Source organism: Cryptomeria japonica, chromosome 8 (assembly GCF_030272615.1).
Source record: "Cryptomeria japonica chromosome 8, Sugi_1.0, whole genome shotgun sequence".
In the NCBI taxonomy this organism is placed as follows: Eukaryota; Viridiplantae; Streptophyta; class Pinopsida; order Cupressales; family Cupressaceae; genus Cryptomeria; species Cryptomeria japonica.
Window position 1 is genome coordinate 33,886,194 of NC_081412.1, and position 16,775 is coordinate 33,902,968.

Below are 16,775 nucleotides of genomic sequence, written 5' to 3' on the forward strand. Positions count from 1 at the left end.
GCCCGTTGTGGAGAGTCGGGTGACGGTAGTTGTCCGCGAGATCGAGCAGGTCTACAGGGATGCCTATTATACATTGAGGCGTACACAGCAGGAGTTTGTAGTCAGGGAGGCTTCCCGAGTAGCGTTGGAGAGCGAGGTGGCTAGTCAACAGGCTTCATGGGCAGCCGAGAGGGCGCAGTTGTTGGCACAGCTAGAGGTGGCTCGCACAGAGACGGCTGAGATCCGGACAGCAAAGGCCGAGGTAGAGACCCGCCTGGCAGCCGAGCAGACACAGTTGGCTTGCGCGACGGAGGCAGTGGATACCAAGGAGAAGGAGTTACTGGAGGCAGCACACATGGTGAAGACAGCTCTAGAGAAGGTCCTCGTAGTGGAACGGGATGTGGCTGCACGCACTCAGCAGGTGTATGAGCTCCGTGCCCGCCTGGCGACTCAGACACCGCCATCTCACACTTCTACTTCAGGGACGCTTTCTTAGCCCCCTCCCTAGTTTTTCAGCTCTCTTGTATAGGTTGCATTATCTCCATTTTTGTAAGTCGCTTGGAGACGACTTTTCTTTTTGGGGGGGATGATGTTGGCGGCATTATTGTACACGGGAATAGCATTAGTTAATTATGTGTAATTGTTTTGGTTAGTTGGCAACCGAGGGGTGGAAGTTGCGGTGCGACGGTTGGCGCTCGCACCCCCTTGATGCCCTTTTATACTCCGGAATGTAACTTGTAAAACACACTTATTGTGAATAGAACATCTGCTACACTTGTCTGATACTTACGGCATTATTCTGCGTTGTGTCCTTTATGTCTTAAGTTATTCACCCGAGAGGGCAAACAGACGTCTTCTGCTCGCTTTCTAAATCCATTGCCCTATTATAGGCGTCGATATATGAAGAGGGAGGTACGATCTTCATTTTCCATCTAAGAGACATCTTCAGACCTTCCACGAACCACCGTTTTTTCAGTCCGTCTGCGGGCTGGTTCTCCATCTTTCCTAGTAGCTCCTTCAGTCTCTTGCTGTATGCCCGTACTGTCTCCTTGGTACTGTATATCTCCATTACAATTTCGTTGTTATCACGGAGCAACTGAAACTCCTCCGTGAATTCCTTCTGTAGGTTGGCCCACGTGGCCACTTTTTGCTTATCTACATCGGAGTACTAATCTATGGCAACTCCACGTAACGTGGCTGGGAACTGCTGTACCCAGTCATCCTGGTCTGTCACTCCATTGGTGGACCAAATGGTTTCACATGTACGGCAGTGCTGTAAGGGGTCTTCCTTGCCGTCCCCTGAGAACTTTGGCAATTTTTGTTTACTTGCCATCTCGGGTCGTCTCCTTGGGGGTGGCTGTGCCTGTCTCTATGGTCCTGCGTTGCTTCCTCCGGCGTCGGTGGTGTGTCTTGCGTCAACGACTGGCGGTACGGTGTTTTGCCTGTCGTGTGTGGCACCTACACCCGTATGGTTGCCCTCCCCTTCGCTCTCACCCGCACCCACTCCTAGTTCCCGTTGGTGACCCTCGCTTTGTGGTGTAAGGGATAAGTTTCTGAACCGATCCCTAGTCTCTTCCACTAGTTCTCTCCTTAACCTTGTTTCCTCCAGAAACTCCTCGTGGCTTCTCACCCTACAGTGATCTGGCGACGTGTAGAAATTCCCTTCGGCTTCTGCACCCTCCGTGACACCTCCTTGGTTCCCTTCAGGCAACCCTTCGGCAGGTCGTCCTTTGGCAAGTTGCCTTAGCCTCTGTCTACGTTCTACACGTTGCTCCAAAATCAAGGCTCTCTGTGCGGCCTCCCACTCGTCCGTTTTTGCTTTTTTATTTCTATCTTTATTCAATAGGTTTGGCATTAATTGTTGCACATTTCCATAACTCACAATTCATAAATCAAAACATGTCTTTATTAGTTCATCTGCTCAAATACAACTCGTGTCAATGACACTTTTATTTGAAAAATAAAAAGTTCAACGTTCAATTCCCTCCTGGCCTGGCGCCATCCCGTTCTGTTTTCCGTTGGTTGTTTTCTTCGTAGTGTTGAAGGATCTGTTGGCGTCGCTCTTCCTGGGCAATCTCCTCCAGGTGAGCCTGTTGTGCCAGCGATGCCTGTGCAAGCAACCGAGGGAGGTGGTTCATCAACCGGTTTACTGCCGGGCTAACCTCCAGAGCTGTCCACACGGCACTTGGTGGGATTTCCACCTCCGCTGCCACTCGTCGGACGTAGGTCTGGATGGCTACCTGGAGTAGAATTGAAAATTCTCTTGTTGCTATGTCTTCTCCTATGTAAAGTTCTTTTTGCGCGTCGTCGGCCTCTGGGTTTATTTCACCAACGGGTAGGCCCAATGTGTCTGTGTGCCATCTGTGTCTTCCATTCCCGAGTACGTCTAGGCAACGGCGCCAAATGTTGACCCTCTTGGGTGGATACTTTAAGCATAAAGTACGTAATGCAGAACAATGCCATAGATATCAGACAAGTATCAGATATATTATTCCATTCATAATTCATGTCCTTTACAAGTTACAATGAGGAGTATACAAAGATACTGAGGGGGTGCGAGCGCCAACCGTCGCACCGCAACTGCCACCCCTCGGTTGCCAACTAACAAACCCAATTACGACTTAATTAACTATTCTTATTCCTGTATACAATAATGTGGCTAACATCTTTGAGCAATCATATCTCCTTTAATACTGAAGTCTTTTTAATATTGATTTGCTTGACCTTTGGGCATAGAATCTGACATATTTCTGACACCCTTTTTACCTTGTCTTTACCAATCACTCTAGGCACACACCTAAGAGACTGTAACCACCTATTTAACATGGGAAGAGATTTTTAGTTGCTTAGCCACTCCAAATTTCCACCCATGCTGATAACTGCCAACCTTATAAATTTGTGTTGGACAGTAAAGTTGTCCACTTAAGCCAAAGCAGAGCTTTTGTTCACTTGAACCACTCTTTTGAAGTTGGGTAGAATTTTTTACTAACTTCACCACTCTAAATGTGCATCCTATTTCATGAAGAGGAATTGTTCAAACACTTAAGCCACTTTTGCATTTCCAAGCAGAACTTAAATTCACTTTTGCATTTCTAAGCAGAACTTAAATTCACTTTTGCATTTCCAAGCAGAACTTAATTTCACTAATTCCATTTTTGAGACATGGTGGAACTTTACATGGTTCAGCCATCATAAAAGTGCACCCAAGTCAATTTAGGTGGAGATTCAGATCACTTGAGCCAACTTTACAATCTGGGTGGAATTTTTGAGTGGTTCATCCAGTCCAAATGTGTGCCTAGGTCAAATGAGGTGGAGTTTGGAGAAAATAAAGATAGTTTTCTACATTGCTGAGTGGAAAAAGCATGTGGCTCAGCTATTCTAAATGTGTGCCCTGCTGCATAAAACATCTGATTTTCCATAGTTTGTATCCTGCTCATCAAAAGACTTCTTTCTGTCCTTTTTAACTGCTTATTATTCTGCTGGATGCTACTTGTTTCTGTTCCGTGAAAGTCTGCACTAAAATTTATGATTTTGTGTTCTTTGCATGCCCCTTGTGATCTGCTGACTTGAAGTCTATTGCAGACTGACTGAGGAAAATGGACAATATTTTATGATATAAATAAAGAAAAATCTCTACCAAAAATCCAAAACAGGTCAGACCTAATAAATTTAGAAAAAACTTGTCAACTTCATTGTAATGTCCCCATTTTTGGAATAAGAATAATTAATTAATTTAATTAGTTCAGTTGTCCAAATTATTGATATTTCTTATGGATAGCTTGATTGATAATTTTAATTAATAATATTAAGTTAAATAATTAATAAAGTTATCAAATAAATTAAAATATTAAAAGACTTTATATTTAATTAATTTAATAAAGTGACTGAATTAAAAATTATGTCATAAAGTCACTTAAGTGATAATATTATTTCTAGAAGCTTATAGAGATGGACTGAAAAAGTATAAAGGGAGATCTAGTTGAGCTATAAGGCAGCCTGGAAATTGATTTTGATATTGATTGAGTTTTGTAGAGCCAAGGGGTTTCTGCAGAATATTGTATTTGGGAACGAAAACTTGCATTGATAGCATAACTGAGAGAGTGAAAGATTTCTCGAGGGGTTGCATTGGGGAGGTGATACTTCAGTCATCTCATTTGAGCTTACTGAGTTTTTACAGCAGCATTCATGGAGTATGCATCGGAAGAATGCTTCAGATTAGGGTGTATTTGATGTGTTTGAATCTGCACTTCATTGAGGAGATAAGCGATCTATTTGGGAGCATTTTCAGGGTGTGTGATGACATATCTTGAAGACATTATTAGATCTGCAAAAGGGGTGATCAGACCCAGTAATTCCCACATTTATATTCATTACTTATTACTGATTGCTTAGAATTTTATGGGTACTTGTTAAAACAAATCGGTTGACCTTGGCAAACATTTCTATCATTCATTGGAGGAGTAGAAGGTCTATATTTATTTATTACTACACCTGCAACTTAGGGTATTGGGCGGACAGCTTCTAGTGGAACGAATTCATATGTAGAGCCTTCAAAAATTGTGGTGACATTCCCTACATGTTCGCAGGACTTCAACCTTCCTTTGGCAACATCAAATCAGTCAGAAATCAGAGCCTCGGTTACAACTGTTATAAGCTGATTACAGTCTGAAACAATCTGAAACAAGGGTGATTTAGGAAAGGAATTCGATTTGGGGTTCAAGAGGAACTACATTTACATATTGCTTGCTTCTTCTTATCAGCATTGAGCAAACCAACAAACAGGTTCATCTTATTTATTTGTAGCTGATTGTATTGCCAAATAGTCACTCTTATAACTGTCATAGACAGCAATACATCATTGTCTGAGTTAAGGAGTGTGTGCATCTATTAAGCTTGATTGTATTGGTGTTTTATCTATAATAAAGAAGTTGGTTCTAAACTATATATATGCTGTCAAAAGGTCTTGTTACCAATCTGAGGATGCATGACAATTGTTTGACAAAATCTCAATTAGTTGAATAAGATGATGGTATGATTTCTTTAACAAGTAATTTGTTTCAGTTCATTATATTCCTATGTTCCTGTAAGAAAACCAAGGCAAACTGCATAACACGCACAGTTATACAACTGTCCAAATCCGCATAACACACAGGTTATACAGACTGAGTCTTAGATCAGCAGGTTGTTAGCTATTTGTTTGATGATATTCCTTGCCTATATAGTCATTTATGAGCAGGGGATGTTTCATTCATTGCAACCTTGTTTACTCATCAACAATTGCAATATGTTCTTTTACCAACTAATTTTGTTCATAAGTGCCTGAAACTCATATAATACATTTATTGTTTTGGTAGGGGTATTGCATACAGAATTGGCCTGTAAAGCAGTATAAATCATTACGACAAGAACTTGCATTTTATTTTATAATTATATCTAGATTTGTTTGGATTGTGTTCCAAATACATAAAGGATTTTACACACTGAGTACTGAACTTAAGTGTTATTCCCCATAGATATAAGTTTTAATGAATGGATTTGTGTCAAAAGCTGGGAAATTCTTTATTGATCCACAAAAAGTATGATGATACAGTCTAATTATTATATTTTTAATTGGATTACCTCTTCATTGGATTTCAAATTTTGATATACTTTGTGTTAGTAGGCCATTAACCATAGCTTCTAAATATTTTCAAATTCTGCTGTCATGCAGGCATCTTTTGGTCCCATTGGTTGGTTGATGATCTCAGAAATTTTCCCACTTCGTACTCGAGGTCGAGGATTAAGTATTGCAGTCCTGATCAACTTTGCTGCAAATGCATTAGTTACATTTTCTTTCTCTCCATTGAAGGTAAACAATGTTTTAGTTATATTGCATGGAATTATATTTTTGGGAATCATATACCCTGTCTTCTAAATTCTGGTTTTATTACAGATTCATAGCATTAACTGAACACATAAACAAGAGAAACTGCTAATTGGCACCACTAGTTAATTCTGAGTTAATTGTTCTCACGAGGTTACTGAAAAATCCAAATCGTTGCATCCTATCCAACACTCTCATGGCATGTTTCTCAATATTAGCAAGCTAGGAGCAAAGCCATCTCTCTTTAATGTGAAGAGATTTTTCTGAAGTCTAAATTTCAATCCAAATATGTTGTATCAGACAACAACTAAGCTCAGTAACTGTAAAACATTAGCAGATCCTTCAAAGAAATTTTCCAATTTTTCACTAACATAGAAATAGTGCCATATTCAAGGATTGGCAATCCTCTTTTTGCCTGGCATAAACTTCTGGAACGTTTACCACAAGTGCTAGCACCTTGACCTTGAAAATACAAAGAAAACGAGTTTGAAGCAGAATGTTGAAACTAAGTAGCTTCGGTAAGATAAATGATTGAATGAGAGACTTCATTTATCTCTCATTCAATCATCTACCTTATCGATATAACCACAAGCTAATGGTAGACTTCATGACTATATACATTCCACAATCGGATTGCACAGTTCAATATATGGACATCATTACCAAATATAATTGATTGTGCCATGACCATATTTCATATGCAGTGATTGCAATAGAACAGATCGAATTTATAATAACTATCATAGTTATCATATGATAGCATCGATTGATGTTATCATATGATAACTATAAATAGTTAACGTATTAATTCCATCATACCGATTTGTTATCGGTTGTTAATGCTAAGAGCATTTCAACGTGAACCGATTTGGTATCGGTTGTTAAACATTAAATAGCATTTGTTTCAAACCCGATAGTTATCGGTAAAGCGCTTCATTGAAGCGATGCCTATGAACCGATCAAAGACATGTCTTGATCGGGCATGTCAAGAGACAATCGGTGGGCATCACATATAAGTAGATGCCATGTGAAGTGCTGTAGATATATAGAAATTAATCAATGTCATCTACAGTGATCTGAAATATAAGAAACAACAGTCAATAACAGTAAAAGAGTATCAAACCTCCTACAACTCAGATTTGAACATAAATTTGAATATCATTTACATAGAATAATCTTTCTAAAGTGCTTAGGATTCTATCTTGAGTGGCATTTATGGAAAATTTGAAATCCTTTTTTATGTGACTAAATGAAGGTTTTGACTGCAAATATGCTATGTTACCCTGAGTTTCCAGGACGGGGAGGGCAGGGGATGGGGGTATGTGTTTTTGGGACAGTGATTTTTTTTGCCAATTTTGGGGATGGCTAGGGGACAGCAAAAGGGATGGCTATATATAAATAGGGAAATTTAAAATATTCATACGAAAACATGAATAAAGCATGCACGTATACATTATAGAACCTTAACATATAAGAACTAGCAAAGTTCTTAAGCCAAACTTGTGTTAAATTGAGAGTCGAAGTCAAATTGCTTATAGAATTCATTGTCAATATGCAGAATTTATGGGGACGTCCCCTAGGAGTACCCTGTCCTTGGGATGTCCTGGGACGGGGACGCCTGAAAAAAAAAACCGGGGATGCATCCCAATGTAACATAGCAAATATGAATTCATAAGTTTCTATGTTAAACTGGTCCCTTAAAGAGGTCACATTCTCCATGCGACAACTGTCGTCTCGAATCTGGATAGGCTAGAGGAAATGATTCTTAATCTTTTGGCCCAAAATTTTTTAAAAATCGGAACTTTGGAAAAAGTCAAGAAAAATCAGCAATAAATCGACAAATTTATTGAACATTTGAAAATATATGATTTCTTAAAATATTCTTAAAAAATACGCTTATACACTAAATCTATAGAACATAATAATATATTACCTCTTAAGAAAAGAATTTATGTTGATGAGTTCCATGGATGAGGTATTAAATCTAAAGCACTAAATGCATGGCTTTATAGGCATCAAATTATACTAATAAAATAACTATTATAACTATAACTATGTAATTATATTTATATTAATAAAATAATAACTAATAAATATAAATAAAATTAATATATTACATAAATCATAATATTAACAAAATATGAAAAAATGATATAAATCATCATTTTCCATGTCTCGAATTTCGTGTGAGTGGATTTCTATTCTGATTTCATATTCTTTCTGGATTTTTCGCAAGGATTTTTGGGTTGTCTTCGGATTTTTCTAGGTCAGCCAATTTTTTTCTTGAAATCTGTGCCAGCTGTACGTCATAATTTTTTTTGAAGTTTGGACCTAAATCTACCTCTATTTTCTGCATTGGGATTTGTGCTTTGTATTTCGTGCTATTGCCTCTTCTCTGATTTTTGTTTTCTGTGCATTGGGAATCGCACAAGATGGCGTCATTGACCAACTTGATGTTGGAAGGTAGTTAGCGATTTAATGGCAAGAATTATAACAGCTGGAAGCAGCGCATGCTGACTATTTTTGAATATTGTCACCTTGATGATCTTGTTTTGGGAACAAAATCTTGTCCTACCACATCCGGATCAGATCAGGACAAGTTTGATGATCGGAATTGAGAGGTTGTTATGCTTCTCAAGCTCTCTGTCACATATGACCAATTACCTCAGATTCCTTCCGGCAAGTCAGCCTTAGAAATTTGGAAGCATCTGAAGGAGTTGCATGAGACATCCAACAAAAGCCGATCGTTCTTTCTAAAGAACCAGTTGTTCTCCATCATGATGGATGAACGCATGTCCTTATAGGAGCATCTCACAAAGATAACGAACATTCGAGATCAGTTCGAAGCTATTGGTTAGAAAATGGAGGAAGAGGATATGGTAGTCATAACCTTGAAAAGCCTACCAAAATCGTATGAGCACTTCATAAAGACTCAACATTACGTCTACGAATGTTGATCTGAAATTTCCAGAGCTATGCACCAAACTTCTGCATCGGGATCGCTGGAAACAATAGTTTGGTAGGAATACCACTTCATCCTCCTTTGAGCAAGCCTTTGCAGCCAAATCCTTTCACAAGGGTAAAGGAAAATCTCAGTCATATCAGTCCTCTTAGCAGAAGGGCTTTAGTCAGTCACAGGAAGGCTCGAAAAAGAAAAAGGTTCAATGCAATTATTGTCACAAATATGGCCATCTGATTAAGGATTGTCGCAATTGGATAGCTTCTGAACAACGAAAGCATGGAGGGTCTCAGCCTAAATCTAATGTCGCTAAGCACACAAAGCAGAAAGAGTCTTCCTTTTATGCCTTCATGGCTAAAAGACTTGCAGACCCTGTGAAATCTTCTGCTTGGTACTTTGATTTTGGTGCTTTTCGACATTTCACTCACAAGCGTGATTGGTTTACAGAATTCACTCCCTATACTGATTCAGTTATTTTTGGAGGAGGTGAGGAGTATACAGTTGTCGGCAAGGGCAATGTTCAGATACAGTCTGGTGGGAGGAATCTCATATTCCTCAATGTGTACTACGTTCCTATCATGGAATTGAACCTTCTCTCTGTGAGTCAGATTATGCAGCATTCTCCTTAGCTTGATGTCATCTTCAGTGCACATAGGTGTTCTATTATTGATCGTGCGACATGCACTACAGTTACTGTTGGTATTGAGGATCATGGTCTTTACAGACTTGTGGATATAGGTGATTCTCTTGAGCATGCCTTCACAACAAAATCCTCCTCTATCTCCCTTCTATGGCATCGGCGATATGATGATCTGAACATTCATTATCTTGCTCAGCTTGTTCGGGAAGATTTAGTATAGGGCCTACTTGAAATTCAAACTCAGAATCAACGAGTTTGTGAAGCTTGTCGGGGTGGGAAGCAACACAGGACATCGTTCAAGGATGGTGACTCATGGCGAGCATCTAAGGTATTGCAGTTGGTCCAAGTTGATGTATGTGGTCCAATGAATACTACTTCAGTTACTGGGTGCAGGTATTTCTTACTTTTTGTTGATGATTACAGTCGTAAGATGTGGGTGTACTTTCTTAGACAGAAATCAGATGTGTTTCCTGAATTTCAGAAATTTAAGGCCTTGGTAAAAAAAGAGTCTGGTTGTTCTATTATTACTCTTAGGTCTGATAATGGGGGGGGAGTTTTGTTCTACTGCTTTCTCCACTTTCGGTGATACACATGGCATAAAACGTTAGTTAACCACACGGTACACCCCTTAGCAGAACGACGTGTTAGAACGTCATAACCGCACCATTACAGAAATGGCTAGGTCTATACTGGAACACATAAATGTTCCTAAGAAGTATTGGGCAGAAGTAGTGTTTACTGCAGTCTATCTCCTTAATAGGTCTCCCACTCATGCTGTTAAAGGGAAGACTCCTGAGGAAGCTTGGACTGGTCGCAAAACCAGGATCAGTCATTTGAAAGTTTTTGGCTCTCTTGCATATGTTTGGGTTCCAGATGTGAAGTGCTCTAAGTTGGATTCCAAGAGTCAGAAGCTTATGTTTACAGGATACAATGACAACCATAAGGCCTACCGGTTGATTGATGTAGACATTGATCATCTCATCTTCAGTCACGATGTTGTCTTTGATGAAGATCGAGGACCATTTTAGCTTTCCTCCTTTGAACAGAATTTTGAGGATCCGCCTTTGAAGGCTTCTAATTTAGGTGTTCTTCTTCCATTTGGTTCACTTGATGGGAGGGATGATATAGATTCTATATTCGATGATGCACTACCTGAATTTCCTCCCGATAATGCTAATCTTCCACTTGTTCTAGATCCTCTTCCACCTTCAGTTGTAGTTATTCCTCCTCCATCTAATGTTGGCACATCTACTCTCCGGCCTAAGTGGTGGGCTAAGACCATCGGTTATCTTCGTCTTGATGAGCTCATTGAGGGTAGATCTTCTAGAAATAAGGGCAAGCAACAAAATACAGTTAAGTTTGCTCTCATGGCCAACATTCATAGTATTTATGAGCCTCATACTTATATCGAAGCAAAACGGATTCCAGAGTGGGAACAGGCAATGGACGTAGAATACCAGAGCCTTCTGAACAACAACACTTGGGTTCTCTTTGATCTTCCTCCAGGGAAGAAACCCATTAGCTGCAAATGGGTCTATAATGTATCATGTAGATGGTACCTTGGATAAGTACAAGGTCAGATTAGTTGCTCGAGGATTCACACAGTGGGAGGGCATTGATTATGAGGAGACATTTGCTCCTACTGCCAAGATGAGTACCATTGTCTTCTTCTTTGTATTGCAACTCAGTTTGGATGGAAAGTCCATTCAGATGGATGTTAAGAGTGCCTTCCTCAATGGTCACTTGCAGGAAGAAGTCTATGTTTACCTCACTGGGTAAACAGGAAGAATACAGAAATTGAACAGCAATGTACAATGCAAATATAAAAGAAGTACCAGAATAAGCTTTCCATTAATGTCAAGGGATGTTCATATTATATCCGTTGTTAACAATACCTCCCTCAACACCCGAAGGTGATACAATATATGACTGCCGAAGGGGTGCGACCCAACCGTCGCGACTCCAACTACCTACCCGTCGGCTAACTAACTTTTGATAATTAACATTACTAACTATACACTTTTTCCCGATAACATCATCCCCCCCAAAAAAGAAGTCGTCTCCGACGACTAACAACAAAATGGAGACAATGTAATATAAATATACAACCAAGTGAAAGTCAAGGAGGGGGCTGAGGAAGCGTCCCTGAAGTCGAAGGGTGAGATGCGGGTGGCTGGGCCGCCAGGCAGGCGCGGAGCTCATAGACCTGCTGGGTGCGTGCTGCCACATCTCGCTCTGCTACCAACACCTTCTCTAAGGCAGTCTTCACCATAAGCGCAGCCTCCAGTAGCTCCCTCTCCTTGGTATCGGCGGACTCCGTCATGCGAACCAACTGAGCCTGAACAACATCTAACTCCTGCTGGATGAGACTCCGCGCACACTGTTCCTCTGAAAGACGGGCGTCCACCGCAACCTTCTCTGCACGGGCTGCCTCAAGCTGTGCGACCAACTCTGATCTCTCGGCTGCCCACGAGGCTTGTTGCCTAGCCATGTCCTGCTCTAACTCCACTCGAGCAGCCTCGCGAACTACAGACTTATGCTGTGTCTGGCGTAAGGTATAGTAGGCCTCCCTATAAACCTGCTCAATCTCCCGGACGAGAGTCGTCACCCTACTCTCCACGACGGGCTGAGGCACACGCCAAGCCTCCAACATCGCCTCCGTCTGGGTAACTGGCCACCCTCGTGCCTCAAAACATGAGGTGAAAGCTGCGGGACAGCCCTCTCGCATAAACTGGAGGACCTGCTCTAATTCCTCCACAACCTGCTGTAGAGACCGTGTCTGGGCCGCGGCCACCACTCGCCGACCCCTCGTCACCATATCTGCCAGATAAACCTCAATATCCTCTCCCTCTAGCCCCGATGTAGGTACAGGAAGCCCTCGTGGTAACTCAAAAGTCTCCTCAACCACACCAACTGCATCCCGCTGGCCCAGAACATCCTCTCCAAGGACCTGTCCCTCTGCTGGTGCCTGCGTCTCCGCCGAGGAATCCTCCAGATCCACCACCTCAGTGGGAGGCTCTCGTCGAGGTGAGAGTACAGCTGCTCCTACGGGTGGCGTCACTGTCATCTGGAATCTCCGGGTCAGCCAACTCCCCATAGCCGCCACGGATGGAACTGCACTCAACACCTCTGCCCCTCTCTCCCCCTCGGAAACATGTCCCGCGATGGGCTCCTCCAACAAGGAGGCAGCAACCGTCACCACTGCATCGGATCCCACGACGTCCAGTCGTACTTGAGGCTCCGTCTCAACTATCTCCTCTGCCACGCCTCCCTGCGGTGGACCACACAACTCTGCCGTGCTGTCGGTACATGCCTCGGCTGGTATGGTGGAAGGTGCTGCGGCCGGCTGCACGGGCCTGAGTGTAACGGGCGTGCGGCTCTGTCCAAATGCAGGAATCGAAGTACTGCCCGCGGACGACCCCACAAGTGTGCCAAGTGGGAGTGTGGGTGGTGCAAACAACACTCGCTCTCCGGCGGGCTCCATCCTCCCCTCGTTCGTGGCCCGACTACTACTGTCGTCCTCATCCTCTGAATCCTCGGAATCCTCTGCACTGCTAGAAGTTTCTCGCCCACTATCTGGTTCTGCTGCGGTGGTCTCTAATACCCGTTTCCGCTTCGCGGAAGAGTGTCCAATATCCAGATGTCGCCAATGCATGATAGGAGGTTCACCCTCCACCAAGGGTCCCTGTGGCCGTACCTCCAGCTCAGCCTCTGGCACTGCTTCTCGCGTAGCCTCCAAGAACAGTCCAATGGCATAGTGGGGCATGTAAAAGGTGCGCTGCTCCATCATCAAGAAGGCGCACATCCGCTCGGATAACAAGGTAGCCCAATCATAGACGACTCCGTTCATCACCCCGTTCATCAATACTATCTGTGGTAGAGCGATGTCTGATGCCCTACCCGACCCTGTCAACCTGCTTTTGATGACGTCCATAATGCATCGCCAGTGACCCTCTGCGACAAAGGATCTGCGCATCCCACGACCCTTCGTGGCGTCTACGATGCTCGCCAACTCTGCGGGGGTCAAGTCTCGGGACACTCGCTTAATCCAATGTTCTTTTTCTTCCCGTGTCATCTTCTTCGGTTTCAAGTCCACTTTCTTGCCATGTATGCCTGGGATGCCAAATACTCTGGTGAAATCTGCAGGTTTGAAGGATATGGTGATATCCTTCCCCAGATACTCAAATGTGCTCGTCCGTGAGCGGCTATCAAAGGTATCAACCATATACCGCAATGCTCCCTCGTACTCGCGAATGGCGAACACAGGCATCCGTATAGCCCATTCTACCCCTGCTCGGCGAAGACTTGTTTTCACCAAATTATCATCCGGCGTGTCTTGCCACCATTTCCGACATTCCACCCCATTCAATCCCTCAAAAGTGATATTCTGTGAAGTGGAGGTGTTCTTCCCTCGTGCGGTGGACTGCTGTGGTGTCTTTTTCTTCTGCCTGGCTTCCATTGTGCCACCTGCTATTCGAACACCTGAAGGGAGAATACGTGCATCCGGCTTCCTATGGCTGCTATCCTGCAATTGTTTTTTCCAGTTTCTTTTTCCCGCAGACTCCATTAGCTTCCTGTAACTGATTCTTGATTTTAGCTGTAGTAAAAAAAAACGGCTAACTGCCTCCAGGCACCGAAGAGCGAAGACTGTGCGGTGCGTTTTTTTTCACGACAGAATCCCCCTTCTTCCTTCTACCGCACAGTAGCTACCTCCGCCCAAAATTCTTCCTTTACCGCACGGTAGCTTGTCTTCTCCGTTTTATTTCCCTTCGGTAGGTGTGGCTGTGCGGTGAAGGCGCGGCTGTGCGGTGTAGGCGCGGCTGTGCGGTGAAGGCGCGGCTGTGCGGTGACTTCGTCTCGTGCGGAGCCTGTGCTTCGTGCGGTGTTTTATCCTTTGCTTCGCGCGGTGTTTTAGCTTCTTTCCCCTTTTCTCCGTTTTGTCTTCGGCAGCTTTATGTGCGTGTTGTGTTCTTTTTTTTTCTTTGTGCGGCTTTTATAACCCCGGCTGCCACCGCACGGTGGCTTCCACCTACGGTGGTGTCCACCGTCGGTGGTCCCACCGTCGGTGGTGCCACCGCACGGTGGCTTCCACCGTTGGTGGTGCCACCGCACAGTGGTGTCCACCTACGGTGGTCCCACCGTCGGTGGTGCCACCGCACGGTGGCTTCCACCTACGGTGGTCCCACCGTCGGTGGTGCCACCGCACGGTGGTGTCCACCTACGGTGGTGCCACCGCACGGTGGTGTCCACCTACGGTGGTCCCACCGTCGGTGGTGCCACCGCACGGTGGTGTCCACCGTGGGTGGTGCCACCACGTGGCCACCGCACGGTGGTGCCACTACGTGGCCACCGTGCGGTGGTCTTTTTCTCCCTTTTAAAAAATTTTTTTTTTTCAATTTTTTTCCTTTATATATTTTTTCAAAAATTTTTTTTTTTTCCAATTTTTCTAATAATTTTTGTTTTTTTTCCTTTCTTTTATTTTCATTTATTGGCTGACTGCGACTGTGCGCCTCCTGTCGGGCTGCTCCTGCGCGCTTCCACCCTCTGGTGATACACTTTCAGTTTCGACCCATTGACGCCCTCTGGGATTACCTGTCCGTCGAGGGTCGAGAGTTTGACGGATCCGTTGGCGGCGACCTCTTGGATCCTGTAAGGGCCTAGCCACTTCACTTTGAACTTGCCGGGCTTAATCTCGTTCCTTCCGTTATACTTTAGGACTAATTGGCCCGGTGTGAACCTCGCCCGCCGAATGTGTTGGTCATGCCAGTATTTCCTGCGTTGTTGGGCCACGTCTGTCACCCACTGTGCCATCGTTCGTCTTTCATCCAACTTATTTAAGGCGTATAGTCTCTCTCGAAGGCTTTCCATGTCACCCAGTTTGTTGTCAATGGCGATTCTGAGACTTGGCACCATGAATTCGATCGGTACCACAGCCTCCTGGCCATACATCAATTGGAAAGGTGTCTGCCCGGTGGTTACTTTGTAAGTTGTGCGGTACGCCCAAAGTACCGAAGGCAGACGCTCTTCCCAGTCTTCCTTTTCCACCCCACAGGACTTATAAATTACCGACACGATGATTTTGTTGGTTGCCTCGGCCTGACCGTTTGCCCTGGGATAGTACGGACTCGATAGAGAATGAAAAATTTTGAACTCGGTTGTCAGTAGTCGAACAATATGATTTACAAAGTGCCCTCCTCTATCACTTGTCAGTTGAATCGGTATTCCGTACCGGGTGATAATCTGTTCATAAATGAATTTCGCCGTGCTGACGGCGGAGTTGTCTGCCAACGCCCTGGCTTCGACCCATTTGGTCAAATATTCTGTCGCCACGACAATGTATCTACATCGTCGGGCGCGACTCGGTTTTAATGGACCAACGAAGTCTAACCCCCATCTTTCGAACAATTCTTGAGCATGCGCCGGGTTAAGTGGCATGAAATCTCTTTTTAATGGTCGCCCAGCACGCTGACATGTATCACAACTTGTCACCCATTCTCTGGCGTCATTATGCAGTGTCGGCCACCACAAGCCAGCTAGTAGGACCTTCCTTGCTGTCGTATCCGGTCCCATGTGCCCTCCAGCAGCCCCTTCATGGGCTTCTCTCAATACCCCTGGGATTTCCTCTTCCAAGACACATCGTCGTAGGATCTGATCAGGTCCCATTTTGTAGAGAAGACCATTTATAAGTTGGAATGTTCGGCTTCTTAATACAAGTTTCCGTCTTTCACCTGGTGGCATTTCCTTCGGAAATTTTGATGTTGACAGATATTCACCCACACTGGTGTACCAATGAGGAAGGATGGCAATGCGGAAAAGATGGGTGTCCGGAAAATCCTCGCTAATGCCTTCGGCCGGCTCTCCCGACTTGATCCGTGATAGCTGGTCGGCTATGACGTGGCTCCTGCCAGGTCTGACAATGATGTTGAACGTAAATTCTTGTAACAGCAACAGCCATCGACTAATCCGCCCCTGGATGATTGGCTTGTTCACCAAATACATCAACGCCTGGTGGTCCACATAAAATGTGAATGGTGTCGCCAGTAAATAATGTCTGAATTTTTGGACGGAGTATACCATGCCGAGGGCTTCTCTCTCCGTCGTGCTGTAGTTCCTCTCCGCGTTTGACAAGAGTCGACTTGCAAAATATACTGGGTGGTCCAGCCCGTGGCTGCCGACCTGTGCTAGGGTGGCCCCTATGGCGAAGTTGGATGCGTCGACATGTACATGGAACTCTTTGTCCCAGTCTGGGTATGTCAAGATTGGCGCACCCACCAATCGTGATTTTAACTCTTGAAAAGCCTCTTCTTGGGCCATCCCCCAGACGTACGGCTCCC

At 44.0% G+C, this 16,775-nt stretch overlaps 1 protein-coding gene across 1 annotated transcript in view; it reads left to right on the plus strand.

The window, feature by feature from the left end:
- Window positions 1-9,661, plus strand: part of LOC131064580 (D-xylose-proton symporter-like 2) — a 158,302-nt gene extending 148,641 nt beyond the window's left edge. The window contains exons 13-15 of the mRNA XM_059210140.1: window positions 5,690-5,827; window positions 9,044-9,287; window positions 9,492-9,661. Coding sequence (XP_059066123.1) covers window positions 5,690-5,827; window positions 9,044-9,287; window positions 9,492-9,661 — 552 coding nt within the window. The remainder of the gene's footprint in view (window positions 1-5,689; window positions 5,828-9,043; window positions 9,288-9,491) is intronic.
- The last annotated feature ends 7,114 nt before the right edge of the window (window positions 9,662-16,775 follow it).